At 39.8% G+C, this 27,060-nt stretch overlaps 1 protein-coding gene across 1 annotated transcript; it reads left to right on the top strand.

The window, feature by feature from the left end:
• The first annotated feature begins 7,035 nt into the window (after positions 1-7,035).
• On the top strand, positions 7,036-27,047 carry LOC307127096 (uncharacterized protein). Its single transcript, XM_079818091.1, has 3 exons — positions 7,036-7,103; positions 9,656-10,082; positions 23,876-27,047. The coding sequence occupies exons 2-3, from the start codon at positions 9,656-9,658 to the stop codon at positions 25,207-25,209; spliced, it is 1,761 nt and encodes a 586-aa protein (XP_079674217.1). The 5' UTR covers positions 7,036-7,103; the 3' UTR covers positions 25,210-27,047.
• Positions 27,048-27,060: the final 13 nt, after the last annotated feature.

The raw sequence follows: 27,060 nt of genomic DNA, 5'->3' as shown, positions 1-27,060 counted from the left end.
TTTGCATTGAGAGCATGTGCCGTAATTTAGATATATTTTTAAGATGGTAGAAAGCAGTTTTACAGATGCTAGAGACGTGGCTTTCAAATGAAAGATTGGTATCAAAGAGCACACCCAAGTTCCTCACTGACGACGAGGACTTGACAGAACAGCCATCAAGTGTTAGACAGTATTCTAGGCTACTACTTGTGGAGCTTTTTTGTCCAATAATTAAAAATTCAGTTTTTTCTGAATTGAGTTGTAGGAAATTACCGGTCATCCAATGTTTTATATCAGCTATGCATTCCGTTAATCTTGTGAATTGGTAAGTTTCTTCAGGGCGTGAAGAAATATAGAGCTGAGTATCGTCAGCATAACAATGAAAACTAACGCCATGCTTCCTAATGATATCTCCCAGTGGTAGCATGTACAGGGTGAAGAGTAGTGGTCCTAGCACTGAGCCTTGTGGTACTCCATACTGAACTTGCGATCAGTGTGACATATCTTCATTTACTACTACAAACTGATAACGGTCGCATAGGTATGATTTAAACCATGATAATGCAATTCCACTAATACCTACATAATTTTCGAGTCTATTCAAAAGAATGTTGTGGTCGATAGTATCAAATGCAGCGCTAAGATCGAGTAACACTAATAGAGAGATACAGCCACGATCAGATGATAAGAGTAAATCATTTGTACTCTGATGAGAGCAGTCTCAGTGCTATGATACGGTCCAAATCCTGACTGGAAATCCTCACAGATACCATTTCTTTCTAAAAAGGAACATAATTGTGAAGACACTGCCTTTTCAAGTATTTTTGACAGAAAGGGTAGATTTGAGATTGGTCTATAATTGACTAAATCTGTAGGATCAAGTTGCGGTTTTTTAATAAGTGGTTTAATAATAGCCAACTTAAAAGTTTTCGGTACATATCCTAATGACAAAGATGAATTAATGATATTAAGAAGAGGATCTATGACCTCTGGTAGCATCTCTTTTAATAGCCTAGTCGGTATAGGGTCGAGCATACATGTTGTCGATTTTGATGATTTAACGAGTTTAGCCAATTCTTCTTCTCCTATAGCAGTGAATGAGTGTAATTTTTCCTCAGTGACACTTCAATGCTCTGTCTGATGTGATGCTGTATTAGACGGCTGCATGGTTAAAAAATTGTTCCTAATATTATCAATCTTACATGTGAAGAAGTTCATAAAGTCATTACTGCTGTGCTGTTTACAATCATCAGAAGTTGAAGCTTTATTTTTGGTTAATTTAGCCACTGTATCGAATAAATACCTTGGGTTGTGTTTGTTTTCTTCCAAGAGAGTTGAGAAATAAGCAGATCTAGCAGTTTTTACGGCCTTTCTGTATGTGATCATGTGCTCTTTCCACGAATTACGAAATACCTCTAATTTTGTTTTCTTCCAGCTGCGCTCCATTTTTCTGGCTGCTGTTTTAACGCCCGTTTCACACATACTCCGTCTGCAGTGCATATGCGGTGCGTGTTGCGGTGCGTATGCAGTGCAGGAGCAGCACGCGCTGTTGTGCTTTCATATATGCTGCGTTTGCAGCGCGCAACTGATCCGTGGTTGTATACCACAAACACAGCATTTATTCATTATTATTTTCATTTCAAATCCAAAAGTTGTTACTGAACATGGCTTGTCAGAATTGCAATTCTCTTTGTTTACACTTTCATAGATGTCAAGTTTTAACGTAGTACATTTAAACAACGTTTTATTCAATTCATTACTTTATATTTATATAGCCTATATAACTTTATATATCCTATACTTTAGCTCACACAAGTGGCAAAACATTGAAATATAACTTATAGCCTATAAACATTTTAAATGAGAAACTTACAATAGAAACAGTCGACTCGTCTTCTCTTTCGTTTTTAAACCCTTTTAAAAGCAGGTCATAAAGACCTTTGTTTTTCCACCTCCAGGAACGTACGTGCTCTTCATTATTTCAATTTTTTTAACCTAAATGCCAGGTAAGGTGTCGTTTCCTTGCTTTACCCGAGAAAAAAAAGCCATGTGTTGACTTTGAAACAGAGTATATTTTAAATTACATACATCTGTGGTAAAATTACTAGATTTTCGTGTCAGTACATGTTTATTTTAAAGCGAACAATGTGCTGTCACTTTAATTCCGCAGTGCAGCACAGCAAAAAATAGACTCGGTACGGAAACGATCGCCGGACTGCTGCAGACGCACCGCACCTGGAACGGACTGACGGACAGCATCCGCGCGCAGTGTGAAAGCTGTAATCCGTTAACATGGGTACGGAAAAAAATACGCACCGCATACGCACTGCAAACTGAGTATGTGTGAAACGGGCGTAAGGGCCCGGGTGTGCTCGTTGTACCACGGCGTTGGACTATTTTCTTTAATCTTCTTTAAGCGCAGAGGAGCAACTGTGTCTAAAGTACTGGAAAAGAGAGAGTCGATAGTTTCTGTTGCAACATCGAGTTCTTCTATACTATCTGGGATGCTGAGCAGATGATACTGATGAGGGAGATTATTTAAAAAGCAATCTTTAGTAGCGGCAGTGATTGTCCTGCCATTTTTGAAGCGAGGGGGCGGCTTTGCAACCTTAGCTAAATTAAGTATACATGATACTAAGTAATGATCTGAGATGTCATCGCTCTGCTGCAGAATTTCAACGGTATCAACATTTATTCCATGTGACAATATTAGGTCTAAAGTATGATTATGGCGATGAGTGGCTCCTGACACGTGTTGCCTAACTCCAATAGAGTTTAGTGTGTCTTTAAATGCTAATCCCAATACGTCTTTTCCGTTGTCTACATGGATATTAAAATCACCAACAATTAGTACTTTATCTACGGCCAGTACTAACTCTGATAGAAAATCAGCAAATTCTTTGATAAAGTCTGTATTATGCCCTGGTGGCCTGTATACAGTAGCTAACACAAATGTTGAACGGGTTTTATCATGTACACTACATAGCGTTACATAAAGCACCAAAACTTTGAAGGAATTATATTTGAAACTAGACTTCTGAGTAATACTGAAGATATTATTATAAATTACAGCAACCCCTCCCCCTTTACCTTTCAGACGCGGCTCATGTTTATAACAATAATCTTGGGGGGTGGACTCATTTAAGGTAATGTAGTCGTCAGGTTTTAGCCAGGTTTCTGTCAAACAGAGCACATCTAGATTATTATCTGTAATAATATCATTAACAATAAGCGCTTTTGGGGAAAGGGATCTAATATTCAGCAACCCAAGCTTTATCAATTGTTCATCTGTGTGTGGGTGTGTCTGCACTTTATGTTTTGTATGTGTTGGTTCCTAGAACTGTTCTGTCCTGATTGGGTGTCATTAACCTCTGGAATGAGTGTTTGACCATTACAGATGGGTTAAGGTAAACGACAACCTTTAGATAAACTGCTCATTTTGAAGGAATCTGGGGAAAAGATGATCCAGAACACGGGACGAGCTTTAAGTGGATTGAAATCCCGCTCTGTCTATTACTGGTAATTATGACTACTTTTGTCATTTATGATGTTGATTTGAATTACTCTCTGGATTAGTAAAAAGATTTAAAAGTGGAATTGTAACGTTAAAGATTGCCGTCCATCAAGGGTTAAAAACCCTTGTCTAAATTCAACTGAGGGCCTACATTTAAACAATGTCAATTGCTTAAAAACGGTAAACGTAAATGTTATAGACTTGGCGGCAGAGACAAAGTGACAAATTGGCTGAAGTCACTATCTAAATTATCCATAGACTCCCTCAAATTTCTGAAAGGCCGGAGGGTCACCAAAGAGATAACTTATAAAAGGAAAAGTTTTATTTTTACTTTATTTTATTTATTTTTTATCCATTAAAAGAGTCATGATATTTTGATTTATATAGAGAACTACAATTAATGTTAAAGAAGCAAGTGACACTAATTCTTTCTGTGTGACTGTGATTGAGGAATATAATATTTTGGTTTCTGCAGACTAACTCTTTGATAGAGGAATAATGTGACAAGTTAAAACAAGAGAGAAATAGCCCCAAATATTAATGTTGTGAAAAATAGATTTTTGGACAGAATTTAACAGTTTATGAACACCTGTAAAGTTAAATTAAGTTAATATACAGTGTGGCAAAAAAGTATTTAGTCAGCCACCAATTGTGCAAGTTCTCCCACTTAAAAAGATGAGAGAGGCCTGTAATTTTCATCATAAGTACACTTCAACTATGAGAGACAGAATGAGAAAAACAATCCAGAAAATCACATTGTCTGATTTTTTAAGAATTTATTTGCAAATTATGGTGGAAAGTAAGTATTTGGTCACCTACAATAAAGCAAGATTTCTGGTTCTCACAGACCTGTAACTGGAAGGCTGTAGGCTGGTAGAGGGAGCGCGGCCTACAAACTCCTTGTGAGACTTGAAGCTGGCTTCTGCTGATGAAACTGCAAACTATTCTTCAGTAAATTTCTCTTTAATTAATTTATCTCCTGACTCTTGGTCTTCATTTTTCACTACTGGTCTTGGGTCCTAAGCTGTTACCCCAACAACTGGATCTCACAACTCCGAAAAACTTCAGATTAAATGTTCAAACAGGTGCTATCTTTATCAATAAACCACAGATTTGAGCTTTCTTGCCTGAAAAACTCTTTAAACTATATTTTGGTTAGTGTGAGATGTGTTCTGGGATACCTGGCTGTGTTAAGTTCACACAAGTCACCTCTAATGCATCCCCGATAAAAGGGGCGGAGCAGGAACACATCTGGGAATTTGAACTGGATTTGGCTTGCAGTGAACTTTTGAATTGGAACAGTACTTGGGCAGTGACTGATGATACAAGTACACAAATACAGACAAGAACACATATTGAGAAAGCTTAAAAAACACATAGAAAGCAAGAAGCCACTTCTGTTTGCATCCTTCATCTCTTTAAAGTTTGCCTTGGTGCTTTTTATTTTCCTTTGGCATGTAAATATGAAAGAAAGTGGCAACATCTGAAAAAAATATTCAACATTTTCAAAAGGGGGAGCATTTGCCCCCAGACCCCCTAGAGCAGGGGTGTCCGAACCTGGTCCTGGAGAGCTACCACCCCACAGATTTTAGCTCCAACCTGAATCAAACACACCTGAACCAGCTAATCATGGTGTTCAGGGCCGCTTGATAATTACAGACAGGTGTGTTGAGAAGGTGGAGCAGGGTAGGAACTGAAATATGCAGGACGGAAGCCCTCCAGGAGCAGGGTTGGACACCCCTGCCCTAGAGGGTCTGATAACCACTTAGAGATTTGGAGATGGGGAAAGATTGGGAGATGGTGGCAAGGAGATGCTCTCACGTTGATGTGAGGAAGTGATCATCTAGTGTAGAGCGCATGACTGCTTGTCTCTCATCGGACTAATCCTGATTTAATTTGGCCACCGCATGAGGAACAACCTCCTCCTTGATAAAAATCTGAATTTAAATGATTAAAAATTGGCCACTGGTGTCACACATTTCTTATAACTCAGCCCTGCCAGTGTACAGACTAACTCTTAATAGAGCTCCGGAGGTTGACCTCACGCAGCCTTAACTCCGCCATTTTGGCAGGCAATCGGGGAGCACCAGAGCGGCTGTAACATTGATATCTATAAAATAATTGAAAACCAGACTGTTTAAACCTTACTTTTTCAACATGATGGCAGAGGTGGAAAGTAACAAATTACAGTCCCTCCAGAAAAACGAGATTATGCGATCGCATGATTTAATGCATAATCAGCCAAAGTCTGCATATTTATGCGGGGGCCGCATCTTTTCAAATACGCTGCACTTTCGCCGCGTAAATTGCCTATTTCCGCGTGCAAAATATGCGGGGCTAGCATGATTTCATAATCCCCGCATTTTCGTTGCAAAAAAGTCATATATATTTTAGCAGAAAGTTGAAAAATGTTTGTTTACTTCACACAAGAGCCGCCATTTCCCTGCTATTGCCATGGGAACGTTTTGAAGTGACGTAATTACCCGACGTGAACGTCATCAAGAACCCCGTGGAAAAACCAGAGATATCGGTGAAACCATGATGAAGCACGCAAATTCCCATTTGCCAACAAAAATAACAGTAAAAGACCACGCAAAGCAGTTTCCCGGTGTGTTGACCGATTTCAAAAAACAGCATCATGAAGCTTTGAAGCGTTATGAATCAGTGAGTCGATTCAGCGGTTTGGAGCATTATGAATCAGTGAGTCGATTCAGCGGTTTGGAGCGTTATGAATCAGTGAGTCGATTCAGCGGTTTGGAGCGTTATGAATCAGTGAGTCGATTCAGCGGTTTGGATCGCCAAAGACGTATGTCAGCAGTTTGACACGCGATCCGAATCATGAATCGACTCGCTGATTCATAACGCTTCGAATCTTCATGATGCTGTTTTTTGAAATCGGTCACCACTATAAGTCATTATTTAGATTTTAGCACAAAAACTATTCTCGTCGCTTTATAAAGTTATTGTAGAACCACTGTAGTGAGATGGACTTTGTAACGATGTCTTTAGTACCTTTTATGGGTCTTGAGAGTGAACCGTGCCATTGAGCCAATGGATGCCTTTCTGAGCCATCGGATTTCAACAAAAATATGACATTAGGGGAAGTCATTAATGACAGAATTTTAATTTTTTGGGTGACTAACCCTTTAAGAGATTGCACTTTGTGCATTGGAAGCACTCAAATGTCTGTTTTGTATAGCTACCTCTGTAAAACAGGAAGTTATTTATTAATTTTTTCAGAAGTTGTAGCATATTCCTTTTGTAAAGCTACAGAACTTGTTTTAAGGTCTTCAATAAAACAAGATGAAAACAAGATTAATAAAACTTAAATATTCCCAGCACTTTCTGCAATGTGCTTTTTTTCTTTTTTTCATCACACCGCATTTTTTGCAATAACTTAGTTATGTTTAGCACATCATTGACCAACACGCATTTAAATATGTATTTCTTCAAGAATTCAACTGATATATGTTTTACTATTTGTATGTGAATGTCTATCTGTGTCTATCTGTATCTGAGCATGTGATCAGGACTTTTATTTTGTAGTGGTTTTGTGACGTCATAAGGCTGCGCCACACTCCTGCATCTGTTGTGATTCTGCTGAAGAAAGGTTTGTTTTAAGCTTTTAAATCGATGCAAACTGTTCAGGCAATTTCATAGTTTAACAAGAAATATTAAAAGAATGTTTGATTCTTGAACTTAACATGCATTATCTAACATTAATGAACGTTATTTATTGTTAGTAAAGCTCATACACACATGAGTAACAGAAAAGCTGTGTCTCATTTCTCTCTATATATCGTGAGTCAGTTTATCAAACATTTACACACAATTCACTATTATCCACAAATAATAAAACCTATATCATACACAACGAATTTGTATCAAATATAGCGGAACAAAAATACAATAGAAAAATATACATAACTGAAAAAGGTGTAGGCTGAAGCCACTGCTTATTTTGCCTGCCCTTTATTTATCTAATGAGATTTATTTTTTTCTAATGGATTATATTAGTACATTATAAACAATAGAGTTACACAAGGCATTTCCCAAGATGTACAAGGATAATTACAAAGATCATTATACATGTATACATTTCAAATAGTATTAAGATAAATTAAGTATTGCATATACCAATTATTTTTATTCTAATATAATTATTTATCACCTTGTTTTTAAACATTTTCTTAAATTTACTAAATGAATTACACCGTTTTATTTCCTTCTCTATATTATTCCATAGGTTTACCCCTTTGACAAATATTTTTTTATATTAATTCTTGGCCTTTATTAAACATGAATTACTCTTAGTTTATGCTGACTTTCTATTATTTCGAACAGCTTCTGAATACAATTTGGAAGTAAATTATTATATACTTTAAACATTGTCTGAACAGAATAAAAAATATATATTTTAAAAAAAAAGCTTGTAAATTAATAAACAATTTATTTGTTGGTTTGTAATAGTCAATCCTTATTGCTCTTTTTTAGTAGAATATATGATTTAAATTGGTTTTCTATGTATGGCCCCACACCTCCACACAAGAAGTCATGTATGGCTATCCATTTCCTTTCCCAGAACAATACAAATTTGTGTCATCACCATTTTTATATATTAGACACGTTACAAATATAATTTATATATAGTAAAAACAATTTCGGGCCTAACACTGAACCTTGTGGAACACCACAAGTGACTTTCAAAATGTAATTATACAAATTGATATCTGTCATCAAGGTGACTTTTTAACCAAGAGTAAGCAATACCTCTTATACCATATCTTTCTAATGTCATCATTAATAAGCCACAATCAATGGTGTCAAAGGCTTTAAAAAAAAAAAAAAAAAAAAGAACACCTCCACAGTATATTCATTATTATCCATTGAAGTGGAAATCTCTTCTACCAGTTCCATCACTGCCATTGAGGTCGACCTGTTTTCTCTAAAGCCATACTAATGTTCACTCAAGAGTTTGTGTTTATGTATAAAATTATCAAGTTTGCAATAAATAATTTCTCTAAAATTTTCGAGAACTGGGAAAGCAGAGAGATTGGTCTGTAGTTGGAAAAAAGATGTCTATCCCCGATTTTTTAATATAGGAATAACTGTTTTCATATTATTTGGAAATATACCTGTTAAAAAATGACTGTTTACAAATATATGTAAATAGTTCTACTATATATTCTATAATATGTTTTAATAATGACTTGTCAATATCATTACAATCAGTGCACTTTTTACTCTTACAGTTATTAACAATATCAATTATTTCCTTTTCATCAGCTTCCCTAATAAATATTGAAGGAATATTACTAGAAATGTACACTTCATCTACCCTATCCTCAGTTCTCAATCTCTTTTGCTAAATTATAGCCAATATTTAATCACTAACACAGTAGCACTCCTAGAGATAATAATGGCAGAAACATACAAAAATTACTAGAATTTACACATGATTACGAGTTTGTTTAGCTTTACCCATTTCTTTAGTTTCTATTAATGAATGGCTCTGACTGAAAAGACTGATCGCCCAAATGTTGTTTATCTAAACTGTCCAACACAGTCTCCTCTAGTGATTGCTCTTGTTGTTTTGCCATTATTTTCTTTCTGCATTATAAACTGGCATAAAGGGAAATGTGCACACCCATTTAAAATCTTAAAAAAATCAAGCAAGCATCAACAAAATGTTTAGTACTATCAAAACTCAATAAATTATGTATTTGAACTATATTGCAATGTTGGTAATTATTAGAGATATTTTGAGTGTCTGTTTGTAAAGAGATTCAATTGATTTTAAAGTTTGCTTGTGACAGTAAAGCATGAGCAAAAATCATTGAGTGCATAAAGTTTTGCTTCCTCTGTTGTTAAATATGGTCTTATGCCTAAAGTTAGCCAAATTAAATGTAATAATGTTAAATGTGTACATGTAATATCTACAAATGGATAAATGTAGCATACAATGTCTAAATGTGAACGTACTCTATATAAATGGTTATTTATTAATTTGTAGTATTTAGAGGGTTTTTAGAGTTTTTTTGTTGTCTAATCAGGTCATTTAAGGCCATTAACTCTCACTCTGACTGACTCTCTTACCAGTGACTGAACTACTGATTTAGTTTGGATGTGTTTTTTATTTCTGTGATTATTCTTATTTTTAAGATGGCGTTTATTAAAGAGGAGAATGAAGATGAGACGATTGAAGAAACATTGAAACATGAAGAAACTGAGACACAAACAAAGATGGTCTTTATTAAAGAGGAGAATGAAGACGAGACGATTGAAGAAACATTGAAACATGAAGAAACTGAGACACAAACAAAGATGGTGTTTATTAAAGAGGAGAATGAAGACGAGACGATTGAAGAAACATTGAAACATGAAGAAACTGAGACACAAACAAAGATGGTGTTTATTAAAGAGGAGAATGAAGACGAGACGATTGAAGAAACATTGAAACATGAAGAAACTGAGACACAAACAAAGATGGCGTTTATTAAAGAGGAGAGTGAAGACAAGAAGATTGAAGAAGACCTGAAGATTGAAGAAGTATTCAGTTTGAAATATGAAGAAACTGAGGAACAAACAGGTTGGTTTCATTCTCAAAGCTGAACTCAGTCATTTGATCCTTATTCAAATGTCCAGCTCTACAGAAATGAGTGATATGTTTGAAGTGTGCCCTACTTAAAAAAACAAACAAACAAAAAAAAATGTTTTATTTGCCATGGAGTTGGTCGCCTCATGTGGACAGACATGTTGACATAACATGACCTGACATATAATAAAGCTGGGCATACACTGTGCGATTTTTGTCCGATTTCAAACCGAATTCTGAACTTGAAAAGGCATTCCGACTTGGGTCGGGACGATTTTCAGCTTTATCGTACATCTTTTGTTGTGAGGTGTTCGTGCAGTGTACAGAGGGAAACCAGAGGCAACAAACCTCTTTGTCAGATCGGCAATCGGATGGTCGGATGAATTTCTGGCGTGTCAGTAATTCTGGTCGCCCCTCGTGAGGTTATCGCAAAGCTGAAGCAGAGCTACGAACTGATTGCTCTATTTCTCATCACTGCGCCTGCGCGAAAGCAGAAGTTTAACCATTTCATCTTTAATGCAGCAAGAAAGAAAACGAAAAGAGGGAGATCTTTAAGTTCTGTAGGCAGTTATCAAATAGAAGTAATTTATCAAACTGTTGCTTACCTCCAGTTCGTGTTGTAAAATGGATAATTTAAGACGTTCAAACCACCGTGTAACCTATCCAGTTCCTCTTTTATTCATTTAACTTTGAACATTAATTTACTTGTTTTACTTTATAACAATTTATTTACTTTTATTTACTATTTAATATTTACTTTATCACGGGAAATGTAAACCGTTGTCCATCCAGTCGGTGAAGTCTCAAAACTACTAGTTATTCACTACTGAAAGTAAAATCTGACAAGCTTTCGATGCATGTTATAAGAGATAAATCTACTTTACCATATGCTGATAACGTAGCCTATAACTGTCTTAATTTATATTCTTAATATTTCTCTTGGTCCATTTTGTGAAAAAAATTAGAAGAGAAGTATAGGCCCATTTCGTTTTAAACAAGTTGTTTTTTAAATAAAGCTGCTCTTTCTTTTGATTGAGATATTATTGCAGTGTTCTAACATATTTACTGATAATCATTTTAATTATAGGCTTATAATTCCTAAAATCACACAGAAATCACAGTGTATGCCCAGCTTAATGCTGCCTTCAAACTGAGAAAATCCTATATTATGAGAAGATATTAACCCCAATATCTACTTTTTTATAAAAAATATATTTATTGGGAATATACATACAAGTGTGAAATATGTAAGTGCACTGGGAATATCAGCACATTATCAGCACCTTTCTTCATCATAACAATTAACAAGAACAGGAAAGAGATATAAACTAAATTAATTGCACAATAGAAATAATCTTTAGAAATAATCTGCTTTTGTAATCACACTCTTTAGCAATTTCACTTATTGTTTCTAATTTAGGTTTTTCCCCCATCATGTTCCATATCCAGCATATTTGCTTTGCAAGTTTTACCCATGCATTGATCAAAGAGATCAAATTCGATTAATCGAATCGCCTGTCTGTCCTGTTTTAGTTGATTTAGTTGCATATTTTGTGTAGCATTTGTGATCAGTATTTTGTGTTTTTGTCAATTTAAGCTTACCTTATATCAAAGTCAGAATAGCTTGTTTACAGGTACTTTATTTGTTCTTACTGGAAAAGGTTTGCACTAGAGAAAAGTGATTGTTTAATTTAAAAAGAAATAGTCATAAATGTTGAAAAATAAGTTTTCTCCTCAGTAGTAATATTTTCACTTTTGGGCCCAAACAAGGGACGCCAATTAAATAGTGATTTTACCTTCGTCCATCCAAGGACGCCAAGTAAGGTAGTGATTGGTACTCACTTCTACGCGGACGTAGTGAATTTTGGATCACACGTCACTTAATGTGTGGTTATGAGTACATCAGATGACCACCTTCCCCCTCTCTTAGTTTGGGACACTAGTCAAGGTCTTTTACCTTGGCTCTATGAGAACACTCAGAACAGGAGGCTGTTCAATCATTTTAGATTGAATGTAAAGTGGGGAGAGTTGGTCAGCTGATTTATCTGAAAGATTGGTGAGATTTCTAACTTGTAGAGCCTTTTCTGTATTATCAGCACAAGTAAGACACAGTTGTAATAAAATAGATTTTATTAACAAAAGATAAACAAGAATAACTAACACCGCTACTAAGTGAATACAATGAATGATAAAGGAATAAAGTGCATAAGATGCATAAAATACATGTGATTAAGTTGAGTGTAGCTATGGGAGAGTAGTGTTATCTTATGGAAAGATAAACTTCTCTGAAACTAAGGTGAAGAACCTTATTATGCATCAAACAAATAAACAAAATATTATTTGTTATTAACTAGCATCAGTTAAATTACCTCTAATGTAAATTAGAAAATCATATACTGATAATATACAACAATGCCAAGGTCTCTGGAAAGAGGTTTGGTTAAGTGATATTTACATTCCACTTGGTTGAGTAAGCAGTACGATGGAGGTGACTTCATCCACTGGTTGTGCTGGGAGACAATGCAGTGGGAAAGGAGCTGGAATCCGTTTCAACAGTCTTGAACACGAAGATCTGTGGGATGCTGATCTCCTGGAGCACCAAAGGGTCCTAAAATCTGGAACATGCAGAGGAGGCCCTGAAGTAGGTGCAGAAGGTCCTTAATCTGGAACACGCAGATGAAGGAACCTCGAAGTGAAGGTTATCTCTCCTGAGCTTAACCTTGTTGCAAATGTCTCTGTGTGTCTTCTGACTCTGTGGGTCAGACACTCAGGACTTGGTCAATCCGCTTTTGTCTCTCTGGCATGGAGACTCGGGACGTGCTGTAGTCGTCTCGCTGGACTAAACCTCTGAACGTAGTGGTTGTTAATATCTCTTTCCTCACAGGCTGGAGGCTCAGAACGTTGTCATATCTGTTGCTGCCTCACAAGCTGTAGACTCAGATCCTTGGATCTTTTGTTGTCTCTCTGGATTAACCAGAGGCTCAGAACTTGGTTGCCCTGTCACAGTCTCATCCTCGCCAGACAGACTCAGAACAAGGTGTGTCGTTTGAAAGGGTACCTTTATCCACTAATATTAAGGTCCTGTGGGATTTTTATGGCAGTTATAGACCCGGACATTAGAGATTTGGGTGACGGGCAGAAACTGCGTGTGGACCAATGAGATGTCTTGTCTGGGGCGGCAGTGGCTCAGTGGTTCATGTAGGTTGTCTACAAACTGGAAGGTTGGTGGTTCGATCCCCGGTTCCACCTGACCAAGTGCCGAGGTGTCCATGAGCAAGACACCTAACCTCAGCTGCTCCCGACGAGCTGGATGGCTCCTTGCATGGCTGACACCGCCGTCGGTGTGTGAATGAGTGTATGAATGGGTGAATGTGAGGCAAATGTAAAGCGCTTTGGATGGCCGTAGGTCTGTTAAAAGCGCTATATAAATGCAGTCCATTTACCATTTGTCCTTCCTGGGCTTGGCAATGCAGTGGGAAAGGCTCTTGGCACTAGAGCTGGTCTTCTTGGCCCTCCAAGAGGTGTCTGGCTGTTGTCCTAGCATCTTTATCTGATGGCGTTGGACAGTTTGTTTGTGTCAGTCCACCAAGATCCAATGAAAAAGTAGGAAACCTTTGTCCAATGTTATGGACAGATACCCCTTTTCCACCAAGGCAGTGCTAGAGCGAGACAGCGGCAATGTTGCCAAGTATGTGGTTTTGCCGCGGGCTGTTTTTTCATGTCTGCGGGATGAAGCGACCCCAATTATGTGATATTTAGCCCCGGGAATGCGAATTTTAGTGCCAAAAAACACATATTTTACCCCCAAATGTGATTTTTACTGGGGAATCCCCCCCTGGAACGCGATTGGGCTTGTTTTGAGTAGCAATTGTGCGGGTTTGTTGTGAAAACCTGGCAACCCTGGGCAGCAGGAAACACAAACACACCAGGCTTGTTCGAGATGCATCGTCACTGCGCAGACCGATCCACGTATGATATAAAAAAAACGCATGAGTGAATCAAAAGCATAAGGAGTCATGTGCTCTCGCTGGACTCGTTATAATACGGCGATCGGTCTCTGCACAGCACCACTGCGAATAAGCCATCCATCAACAATGCAAACGTTGCGTTACTATTCATTCACATGGCTTTCCGATCCTACATCGGCATCAAAACACAACACAAACACAGCGAATCCAACGCATTCATGTAGTTCGCCGTAATTTGTATAGACGGAGATTACAAACGAACAGCAGCTGTTAGCTCCATTAGCTGCTATTTCAAAAATGGTGGATCTAAAGTTTGTGTTCGTCTTGTTGACCCCGCCCCCAGCGCCTGACGTAATCGGTTCTTACTTCTAGCCCTGTTCTAGCCCAGCAATGTTTTGGTGCTACTTAAGAACCACTTTTCCTGGCTCGGAGCTGGGGCTTTGTGTGTGGAAACACAAAGAACCGATTTGAAACTAGGCTCTGGCTCCGATCTAGCTCTGGCTCTGCTTTGGTGGAAAAGGGGTAAGAGAGGGGCCCAGCCATAAACTGGGTCCTGGAATATGCTGTCCGCTACACAGTTCTTTTTCTTGAATTAGAATGCATTCTGTAGGCAGCACTAACTGCATTTTGGCAGCAAGAAGCTAACCATCTATTGGATGGAAAGGCACACAGCATCTGCTAGACTACAAGGTAGTGGAGGGGTCTGCAGTTAAAGGCATGTTGTTTACATTTACATTTACATTTAGTCATTTAGCAGACGCTTTTATCCAAAGCGACTTACAAATGGGGGCAATAGAAGCAGCTAGAGCAGTCGAAGGGCAACAATATCAGCAATATGTAAGTGCTGTAACAAGTCTCAGTTAGTCTAGCACAGAAGTATCCAATTTTTTTTTTTTTTTTTTTTTTTTTTTTTTTTAAATAAATTAGACAGACAGACAATGAATAGAATGATAAGTGCTATTCTCGATCGGTCAGGTGTTGCTGGAAAAGATGTGTCTTTAGACGTTTTTTGAAAATGGCTACAGACTCGGCCGCACGAATTGAGATAGGCAGGTCATTCCACCAGGTGGGAACGGTCCAGGAAAAGGTCCGTGACAGCGATTTCATGCCTCTCTGGTATGGCACCACAAGGCGTCGTTCACTGGCAGAACGCAAGTTCCTGGAGGATGTTGTTCTCCTTTATTTTAGAGGGTGTGCCGCACGCACACTATTGAGAATATTGAGCTGAATGCTTGACTTTACAAATCCAATTGCAATATCAGTAATAAAAATCACAATTAGATATTTTCCCCAAATCGCACAGTCCTCTATTCCAAACCACTTCAATAACACCTGTGGTAGTGTCCTGAACACACAGAATCCAAACATGATTTAAAAAAAAGACTTTGGAAATTGTCCTAAAGAAAGGAAATTGTTACGAATATAGGTTCTGAGATTAAATGTAACTCTTTCTGTAGTAATTTAATGGACATTAACTCACCTACTGCTATCTCTACTAAATATCAGCTGTTTGCTGGTGATCCCCATCAGCTGTCCCGTTGCAGTTTGCCCTCGAGCCTAGGACCGCTGCCCTTGCAGTACTAGCTGGGAGTTGGCTTATGTCATGGTATGGACCATCTTCTCGCTGTGCCTGACAGTGTTTAAGCTCTGTGTTTTGGCTAATGCCTAGCGCTAGTCAAAACCTTCCAGCGGCCCATGAAGCTCAAATATTCCATCCCGCAGCTGCTAAATTTCAACAACCACACCATTCTGGTGTGCATTACGGTCATTAAGGAACATGGACTTCTGCGCCGACCGCGTTACATCCAAAGAGGCTCTCGTCGTGGGCTTGTTTACCATCAGCCTGAACACTCTGCTTCAGCCATCCCATCCATCTGGACCACTGTCGCACATCTACCGCGTCCTCAGAACAGTGTTGCTGTGTTGGTAATACGGGAAACACCGCAAGATTTTAGTGTTTTACGGCCAATAACGAGATTCACCACCCCATCAATGCTCAAAATGGAACTTTTTAATGCACAATCCCTCACAAATAAATCATCTTTCGTCCAAGACCACATCATGGATAAGGGATTAGACCTTATGTGCTTAACAGAAACATGGCATCAGCCTGCAGTTTACTCAGCCCTAAATGAAGCCTGTCCCCCTGGTTACAGCTACCTGGAGAAAGCCCGTAACACTGGTTGTGGTGGTGGCTTAGTTGTAATTCATAGACAAACATTGGAGCTGTCTTTTCTCCCTTTGCCCACAGTGTCATAATTTGAATACCTTGCTTTTAAATGTAAACCCCCTTTTTCTTTGACAATACTCCTTATTTATCGGCCCCCCAAAACAAATTTTCTTCTGGAACCTGAAAAAGATTAACCAAGACACTTTAACTATAGACCCCAAGCAACTCTCCTCTGCTGATCTCTCCTCAGTCACGGAGTCAGTTGACTTCTACAACCAATCTCTGAGCAACATTCTTGATCTTTAGATTAGATTAGATTCAACTTTATTGTCATTACACAAGTACAAGTACTAGGCAACAAAATGCAGTTTAGGTCTAACCAGAAGTGCAATAGCAGCAAGTGCAGGATATACAATGGTTGCATAAGTGCAGGACATGGATATGTATGAATTTACAGGTGAATATGTACAGTGAATAATATACAGATTACTATTACTATAAACAGAATTTACAGGTGAATATGTACTATGAATATAATATACAGATGGCTATTGCTATAAACAGAATTTTACAGATAGAGGTATACAATGATATGTTAGGCTAAGATGAGGAATATAGCATTGGATTAAGGTAGTGCAATAAATTATGGACAGAAGCTATCCGAAAAAAGTGTAAAAGTGCAGTGGAAAGTGGTTGGATATTACAGTTAAATGTAAGGTGCAAAATGCAAATGTAAACAGTTGGTACTGTAAATAACAGTCGGCAGTGCAAATGAGCATAATCCAGTTAAGGCATGGTAGTGCAAAATGCATAAGTAAACAGTTGTTACTGTAATAAACAGTCGGTAGTGCAAATAACAAAGTGAAGGCAGGTGTGAGGTAGGAGAGTTAGCAGTATATGAGGGAAGTGGATCAACGGGGGTTTGAGTTCAGTAAAGAGACAGCTCTGGGGAAAAAACTGTTCTTTAGTCTACTGGTCCTGGTCCGGAGGCACCTGAAACGCCTGCCGGAGGGCAGGAGAGAAAACAGTCTGTGGGCTGGGTGAGAGGAGTCCTTGAGGATAGGGTTGTGCCGATGGACGATATCATCGTGATGCCACGCCCCCGTTGCAAGTGCGACACACACTAATCCTCTTCTATAGTATTAGTTCAACTAAAAACTTAGCAGGGATTGCTCTGTAAATTAAATTGAGAATGTAACTAATGCATATATGCAATTTTAAATACTGTAGTCTATGCCATATATATATATATATATATATATATATATATATATATATATATATATATATATATATATATATATATATATATATATATATATATAGCCTACATTTTGAAATCATTTGAGGCTGAAACATCCATAAGCATGCGTGTTTATTTAAGCACTTCCGTCAGTGAAACAACACAGCCTATAAAACATTTAAACGATTTTCAGTTAATAATGGTAACCTCAAGAATATAAGAAAATTAAATATTAGTAAGAAAAATATTTGATTCATACTATTTCCCCGCAAAGATGCGTCATATAGGCTATACCGCTCTGCGCTTTGAGAGGAATGCGGAACACAATCTGGATAGACACTTTTTCGAATATCTTCGTCTTCATATGTTCTACTGATGTTGCAAAGCAACACTTGTTGTAAAAGGTCTAAAGAGCGGATTTTATCTTCCACAGGGTCAAGACATTTAGGCAATCTTTGATTATTCACTGCCAGAGAAAACGAAACTAAAATCACCGGCGCGTGTGTGTGTGTTTGTGTGTGTGTGTGTGTGTGTGTGAAAGGCGCTATTCAAATAAACCAAACTTGACGCGCCTTACCAAGTTTAATAACAAACTGTTAAATAAAATTTGAAGTAATAAGGTATTCGTCCTACAGTGTTTTTTATACTTTACCACAGTAAATGATGTGAATAGTTATAATAGACTTAATTATAAGCAAACGAAAGGAAGAAACGTTTATAATCCCCTGTGAACATGGGTGAGCCGCGAGTGAAGATTTGGGAAAAGAAACGAGATGTCCATGTCCATTGGGATAAAATGGACTAGGCCTATTGTTAAAATTCACGGAAAGTCGAGTGTCCAGATCCAGATCGCAAAACAGAATGAAAAAGTGCTCTCTGACCGTTATTTCCTTTCTAGGCTAAGCTTTGTGCTTCACTCCTGTGGTAATATTCACGTGAAACAGCATTCACATACAAAACACTGGGGTAGTAAAATAACGAAGTAATTTTTTTAAAAGTAGAAAATAGTATTTATGTAAAGAGATATATTAAAATAAAAAGAGCTCAACTCTTAAGTGGAAGGAACCTATTTTTCCCCCTCACATGCAAACTAGCGGATGAGTCATTATTTGGGTTAGTAAAAATAACGAAATTATAGTTTTAAGAGAATAGTAGCTATTTATGTAAAGAGATATAGTATATTATCTACCTATTTACCTACCCCCCACCCCCCTTAAAACCTAAAACGACGATATCATCGACCATCACAATGTTTTACTGTAAACATCGTCAACTGCCAATTTAGGGGACATCGCCCAACCCTACTTGAGGATGCTGCGAGCTCGATGAAGACAGCGTTTCCTCTGGATGTGCTCGATGGCAGGTAGTGGAGTCCCTGTGATGCGCTGGGCAGTTTTCACCACCCGCTGCAGTGCCTTGCGCTCCGCAACAAAGCAGCTCCCATACCATACTGCCACACAGTTGGTCAGGATGCTTTCTATTGCGCAGCGATATAAGTTCACCAGGATTGCCGAGGAGAGCTGATTCTTCCTTAGTGTCCTCAGGAAGAAGAGGCGCTGGTGAGCCTTCTTGACCAGGCTGGAGGTGTTGGTCGTCCACAACATGTCCGCCGAGATGTGGATCTCCAGGAAATTGAAACTGGAGACACGTTCAACAGCCATTCCATTGATGTGGATGGTGTCGTGTGTGCCTCTTGACTCCTTCCTGGAGTCCACGATGAGCAACAAACAGTATGAGTCAACAAACAGTATGCGTGCATAAGTGTTCTTATTGTCCAGGTGAGTGAGCACAGAGTAAAGTGCCATGGAAACGGCATCCTCTGTGCTCCTATTGCTGCGGTAGGCAAACTGGTGTGAGTCCAATGTGGATGGTAGAGAGTCTTTTAGGTGTCCCAGGACCAGCCGCTCAAAGCACTTCATGACGATGGGTGTGAGTCCTACAGGGCGGTAGTCATTAGGGCACCTCGGGCTAGAGTGTTTTGGCACTGGCACAATGGAAGTGCGTTTAAAGCATGTTGGTACAGCTACTTAGGCAAGAGACAGGTTGAAAATGTCTGTAAAAACCCCAGCGAGCTGCTCCGCACATGCCCTGAGAACACGTACAGGGATGTTGTCTGGTCCAGCAGCCTTGTGCGCGCTGATCCGGCTCAGTGCCTTGTAGACATCCGTGGAGGAGAGTGTGATTGGTGGGTGGTCATCTGAGGGTTTGAGCTTGGTGGCAGTTTCTCTGTTGTCTCTTTCAAAGCGAGCACTGAAGTAATTTGCTCGTTCAGGAAGTTGACATCAGTGGCTGCGGGGGTGGAGTGGGTGGGTTTGTAGTCACTGATGGCCTGAATGCCCTGCCACATGCGTCGAGGGTCAGAGTTGGAAAAGTGTCCCTCTATCTTTAGCTTGTAGCAGTACTTGGCCTGTTTGATCCCCCTCTTCAGGTTTGCTCTGGATGTGCTGTAGGATTGTGCATCTCCTGATCTGAAGGCAGTATTGCGTGACTTCAGCAGGAGTCGCACTTCCCTGTTCATCCATGGCTTCTGATTTGGGTATGTGGTGATCTGTTTCTGGGTTGTAACACTGTCAATGGTGGTATTAATATGATCCAATACAGAGGAGGTGTAGGAGTCAATGTCTGTGGCTTGAGAAGCAAACACACTCCAGTCTGTGTGTAGAAACCTTTCCTGGAGTGTGGAATCAACCCCCGCAGGCCACACCTTGATGGTCTTCACTGATGGCTTCACACGGTTGATGAGGGGTGCATATTTGGGGGTGAGGAACAAAGACAGGTGATCTAACTGTCTAACTCCCCAGGTGGGGGAGGGGTGTCGCAACGTAAGCGCCAGCCATGTTTGTGTAAACATGGTCTAAGGTTTTGTTTCCTCTGTTGTGGCAGGAAACATGCTAGTGAAACTTGGGTAGCACTAACTTTAAGTTTGAATGATTAAAGTCACCTGCAACAATAAAAGCAGCTTCCGGGTGATCAGTCTGTTGTTTACTGATGGCTGTGTGAAGTTCTTTCATAGCAAGGTTGGCATCAGCATCCGGGGGAATATAGGCTGCAGTTATAATGGTGGAAGTGAACTCCCGCGGTAGATAAAACGGTCTTCATTTAACCATCGGAAACTCGAGGTTAGCTGAACAATGACTCCCAACAATAGCAGAGTTTGTGCACCAAGCTTTGTTAATGTAAATGCACAATCCACCACCTCTGGTCTTACCGGAGCCATCTAATGTTCTATCCGCCCGGAGCGTGTGGCATCCCGCTAGCTCAATAGCGGTGTCCGGTATTCCGCTGTTTAACCAGGTTTCCGTGAAGATTAGGACGTTATAGTTCAAAAGTTTCTTGCTGTGTGTGATGCTGAGTCGAATCTCCTCCATTTTGTTCACTAGCAACCGTACATTGGCAAGGAAAATGCTGGGTAAAGAGAGCCGTTGTGGAGTTAGCCTTAGCTTAGCTTTCAGACCTCCGCGCTTCCCCCTCCTTTGTTTACGTTCTCGACGCCGCCTGCGAGCACTTCTGCCCGGCCGGGTAGAGTGCATAGCCTCGGGTGTCCTAGCGATCTCAGGAAGGAGTCGAAGATTGTCCATAAAACTGTCGGAATTTCGCAAACCAATATCCAAAATCTCACCACGGGTGTACGATGTTACGGCACAACTGTTCTGCACGAACAGGCCCGAGACGAGCAAGAAAAATACAGCAAAATTGCAGAATCTGGAGAGACCCAGAGCCTCGCGAACTACTCGCGCCGCCATCTTGGGTGCCATCTACATTCCCCTGTCAGAACTAGAGTGGTCACCTTCTCGAGCTCAGCCCCCTGGTACACCGACAAACTCCCGAAGATGAAGACGGTTGGGCTTGTACTTGAGAGGCATCTCAAGCTTTCAGGACTCACTGTTCATAGGCTATCTTATAGAGAGCATCAGAAGGCCTACGCAAGATCCTTGAGAGATGCTCAGTCACAGTTCTACTCTTGCATCATTAACAATAACTCCAAGAAACATTTCTCCACTATAAATCACATCCTCAAACCGCAAACTCACTCTTTTTCACACAAGCCACAGAAGAGAGGTGCAATAAGTTCATGACCTTTTTTTAGGAACAAAGTAGACAACATCCACTTTCACCTTTCTTGCACCTCTGCTCTGCCTGTCCCGACTGTCGATCCACAGCCTGGGACTTTACAACATCTCTGCTGCTTCTCCATCATCACAGAGCGCAAGGTTGAGGACATCATCAGAAAGATGAAACTATCCGCACAGGTGCACTGGATCCTTTTCCCACAGACTTAGTAAAATCTAACCTCTGTGTCTTGAGTCCCCTTATAACCAAGATCATTAATCATTCCCTCCAGGCCGGCCATGTTCCTTCATCACTCAAAAATGCTATCATCAGACCACTTCTTAAAAAACCCACTTTAGACCCAGATATTATTGACAACTACAGACCCATCTCCAACCTTCCATACCTCTCTAAGGTGCTGGAAAAAGTTGTTGCTGCACAGCTTCAGGTCCATTTAAATCAAAACAATCTTTATGAGAAATTTCAGTCTGGTTTTCGCACAGGACACAGCACAGAAACAGCTTTGGTCAGGGTCACAAACAACCTATTGATGGTGGCAGATGCTGGTTCCCCATCCCTTCTCATCCTCCTGGACTTAACTGCAGCTTTCGATACTGTTGATCATAACATCCTCCTTCACCGTCTACATTCCACCATCGGGTTCTCTGAATCTGTCCACAACTGGTTCTCATCTTATCTCACTGGGAGAACTGAATATGTTGCGTTGGGAGAAGCTACATCCCTGTCACACAACGTCACCTGCGGTGTCCCTCAAGGCTCAGTGCTCGGCCCCATCCTGTTCATCCTCTACTTGCTCCCCCTTGGCCGTGATTTCTTTTCACTGCTATGCTGATGACACTCAACTTTACCTTAGGACAAATTCTTCCCCCTCTGCTGACCTAACTTTGATGTTATAATCAACAGTAAAATCCACTTTGATGACTTGCCTGGATGAGATAAAGGCGTGGATGAAACAAAACTTTCTTCAGCTAAACAGCTCCAAGACTGAAGCAATCCTAGTTGGCACTAAACTTCAGGTCTGGAAATCCGTTATCACCAGCATTGCTTTCTCTAATCAGGACATTCCACTTTCTACATCAGTATCCAACCTGGGGCTCAGAATGGAATCCCAACTTACTTTTGAAGCTCACATCAAACATCTGTGTAAGACCTCCTTCTACCACCTCAGTAACATTGCAAAACTTCGTCCCATACTAACACTGGCAGATGCGGAGAAGCTTGTCCACGCCTTTGTCTCCTCCAGGCTGGACTACTGCAATGCACTCCTTATCGGGATCCCAGGCAAAAATCTCCACCCCCATTCTCAAATCACTCCACTGGCTTCCTGTCTCGCTCAGGATTGAGTGTAAGATCTCCCTCCTCATTCATCAGTGCATCCATGGTGACGCACCCCCCTATCTCAAGGAACTCCTCACCACACAAACATCCACATGTAATCTCCGTTCTGTTTCAACTTTTCTTCTCAAAACTCCAAACTCTGTACTATGGGAGATCGGGCCTTCTGCTCAGCTGCCCCCCGTCTGTGAAATGCTCTCCCTGACCACTTGCGGATCCCACAGACTGTAGATGCTTTTAAACGTGGTCTTAAAACCCACCTTTTTAGCAGCGCTTTAGATTGATTTGTTACTTTAATTTTTCAGTTTTATTTATTCTTCTTTTTTTATTGTTTTAATTCTGTAGCACTTTGATATTTTGTTTAATGTAAAGTGCATTACAAATAAAATTTATTATTATAATTATTTTATTATAAATCAAAACATGAAGAAAAATGTATCAGATTTGTTATTATTTTACAGATAGTGAAGAAAAAGTAATATTAGGTTGTTTAAAAAAAATGTTTTTGTTTTTGTTTTTTTCTTTAGAAAGTCAAACATTTACTGTATAAACTGAAAAATGCTTGAAGATTTGGCTTTCTTGTCATCACTGGACTAATATTTAGTCTTATAACCACGGTTTCTGAGAACTGCTTCACGTCTGTGTTGCATGGAGTCTACTAACTTATGGCATCTTTGAACATGTATTCCAGCCCAGGACGATTGCACTACATACCACAATTCTTGGAGTCGTCTGACAAACTGTCTGTGGCCCCTAGACATGCGTCATGACTGTTGGGTCTATTGGTTTTCTATTACTCTACTACACCTACTTGTAAAATATTCGCCATGTAGAAATATAATTTCTACCAAAAACAGTGACTGATCTGGTTAGTGATTTTGGACTGCTATTATTTTTAACACAACTGTATATGTTTTTTGTTTTGCCTTAAATGTTTTAATGTCTTGATGTCTGTTATTTTGTGCCATTAAACTGGGGTTAATTTGTTTTTGTCTGTTAGATCTGATGGCACTGAAATTGGAGAATCAAGAACTAAATGAAATGGAAGAGAAAGATCTGGATGGGCAACAACAAATCACTCAAAAGCCTGGAAAGAGTTTTATTGAAAAACGACAACCTAAAGTCCACTGGAATTTTCACACTGGAGAGAAGACGTTCACCCGCAAAAACTGTGGAAAGATTTTTATTATAAAAGCAAACCATAAGAAGCACACAAGTATTGACACTGGAGAGAAGCCTCACACCTGCCAACAGTGTGGAAAGAGTTTCACTCGAAAACAACATCTTGAGGAACACATGACAGTTCACACTGGAGAGAAGCCTTTCACCTGCCAACAGTGTGGAAAAAGTTTCACTCAAAAAAGGCATCTTAAAGCCCACATGAGAGTTCACACTGGAGAGAAGCCTTTCACCTGCCAACAGTGTGGTAACAGTTTCACTCAAAAAAGGCAACTTCAAGCCCACATGACAATTCACACTGGAGAGAAGCCTTACACCTGCCCCCAGTGTGGAAAGAGTTTCACTCAAAGAGGGAATCTTACAGCTCACATGACAATTCACACTGGAGAGAAGCCTTACACCTGCCAACAGTGTGGAAAGAGTTTCACTCGAAAAGAATATCTTGAAGGCCACACAAGTGTTCACACTGGAGAGAAGCCTTTCACCTGCCAACAGTGTGGAAACAGTTTCACTCAAAAAATGCAACTTAAAGCCCACATGACAATTCACACTGGAGAGAAGCCTTACACCTGCCCACAGTGTGGAAAGAGTTTCACTCAAAGAGGGAATCTTACAGCCCACATGAGAATTCACACTGGAGAGAAGCCTTACACCTGCCAACAATGTGGAAAAAGTTTCACTCAAAATATCCAACTTAAAGCCCACATGAGAATTCACACAGAAGAGAAGCCTTACACCTGCCAACAGTGTGGAAAAAGTTTCACTTATAAAGGGCATCTTAAAGACCACATGAGAATTCACACTGGAGAGAAGCCTTACACCTGCCAACAGTGTGGAAAAAGTTTCACTCAAAATATCCAACTTAAAGCCCACATGAGAATTCACACTGGAGAGAAGCCTTACACCTGCCCTCAGTGTGGAAAGAGTTTCACTCGAAAAGAACGTCTTGAAGGCCACATGAGAGTTCACACTGGAGAGAAGCCTTACACCTGCCAAGAGTGTGGAAAGAGTTTCACAAATAAAGGGCATCTTAAAGGCCACATGAGAGTTCACACTGGAGAGAATCCTTACATCTGCCCACATTGTGGAAAGAGTTACACTCGAAAAGAAAATCTTAAACTCCACATGAGAGTTCACACCGAAGAGAAGCTTTAAACCTGCCAACAGTGTGGAAAGAGCTTCGTAATAGAGATGGGCGATATCTTACCGGTAAAACTGACATCTCTAGTGCAGAGCAAAAAGAACTATGGTGAAAGGCGTAGGTAAAGATGAGGAGGAATTTATCGCTAAACGAGGAGATACCTCTACAATCTGAAACTGGTAAACACAGATATACATTATATTGCCAAAAGTATTGGAAAACCCCTCCAAATCATTCTGAGTTCAGGTGTTCCAATCACTTAATGGCCACAGGCGCATAAAATAAAGCACAAGGAATGCAAATGCTTCTACAAAAATTTGTGAAAGAATGGGTCGCTTTCAGGAGTTCATTGGTTTCAAGCGTGGTACTGTGATAGGTTGCCACCTGTGCAATAAATCCATTCGAGAAATGTTCTCACTACTAATGAGAGAGATGTGGAGACTATGTTCTCTGGAGTGACCAATTACGCTTCTCTGTCTGGCAATCCCATGGACGAGTTTGGGTTTGACTGTTACCAGGAGAACAGGACTTGCCTGACTGCATTGTGCCAAGTGTAAAGTTTTTGTGGAGGGGGGGATTATGGCATGTGGTTTTTTTTCAGGGGTTGGGCATGGCCCCTTAGTTCCAGTGAAAGGAACTTTTAATTCTTTACCAAGACATTTTTGGAACATTTTATGCTCACAACTTTGTGGGAACAGTTTGAGGACGGCCTCTTCTTGTCCCAACATGACTGTGCACCAGTGCACAAAGCCTCGGTCCTGGATGAGCGAGTTTGGTGTGGAGGAACTTGACTGGCCTGCACAGAGTCCTGAACTTAACCCAATAGAACACCTTTGGGATGAATTAGAGCGGAGACTTTGTCTGGCTTTCACCAGACCAAGATCAATTTAAGATTGAACATTGGTCTGGGGAGTCTGCTCTGTGTTTTCTACTGCACAAGAGGCTTGAACAACCAGCATAAATTAAATGACTCTGTATGTAATTGGATAGTCCTTTAACCAATCAGACCACAAGAGGCGTGATAAACGAGCATAATTCAAATAACTATGTATGTAATTGGATAGCTCTTCAACCAATCAGATCACAAGAGGCGTGATAAACGGGCAACAACCATAGGCAACAGCCCATCGCTTCACTATCCGTCATCATGTTAAACCCGCCAATAGCGTGCCAGGTGGATAAGCCAGTCTGTGATTGGTTCCCTCAAAAGTGTAACAGAAGCAAAAGAAATGAATGTACAGGTTTCCAGACTGAGACTGAGCTGGGGTGAAATCATATCGCCGGCAGATCAGGGTTTACCCAGTCTAGCAGAGACTGTGAGCCAGGCCTTCTCGTCCAACATCAGTGCCTGACCTCACTAATGCACTTCTAGAAGAGCATTAGGTCAAAAATTCCCATAAACACAAACCTTGTGGAAAGCCTTCCCAGAAGAGTTGAAGCTGTTTTGCCATTTTTACTCTGAATGCTTGAGAGTGTCACTCTTGGGGTCTTTGGTAGTTTGGACTTGCCAAGTCCCGAGGACGGGAGTCCAGTAATTCTGCAAATGGAACAGCATTCTTGATAGCATCACTCCGCTCACTCTGGCTACTCACGGTTATCTGTATGTATATTTTAGACGATAACAAAACAAAATATGTTTTACAACGCCCCTCTGCCTCTTCATTTGTATTCGAAGAATCTTAAACATTACTAGCCACACAAATGTGGTCCAGGCAAAGAATTCATTGATTATCTTCACTGCATGTATATTTAACACAAAATGAAATATAAAACTCAACCTATTAATATGTGGTTCATGCAATATGTGAATATGTACTCTGATTATCTTCACTGTAATAAAATCAAATATGATAAACACAACCCTC

The sequence above is a fragment of the Gobio gobio genome, assembly GCF_949357685.1.
Source record: "Gobio gobio genome assembly, chromosome: 5".
NCBI classification, from domain to species: Eukaryota; Metazoa; Chordata; class Actinopteri; order Cypriniformes; family Gobionidae; genus Gobio; species Gobio gobio.
Note: the sequence above shows the minus strand (reverse complement) of the source record. Positions and strands in the feature narration are given on the sequence as shown.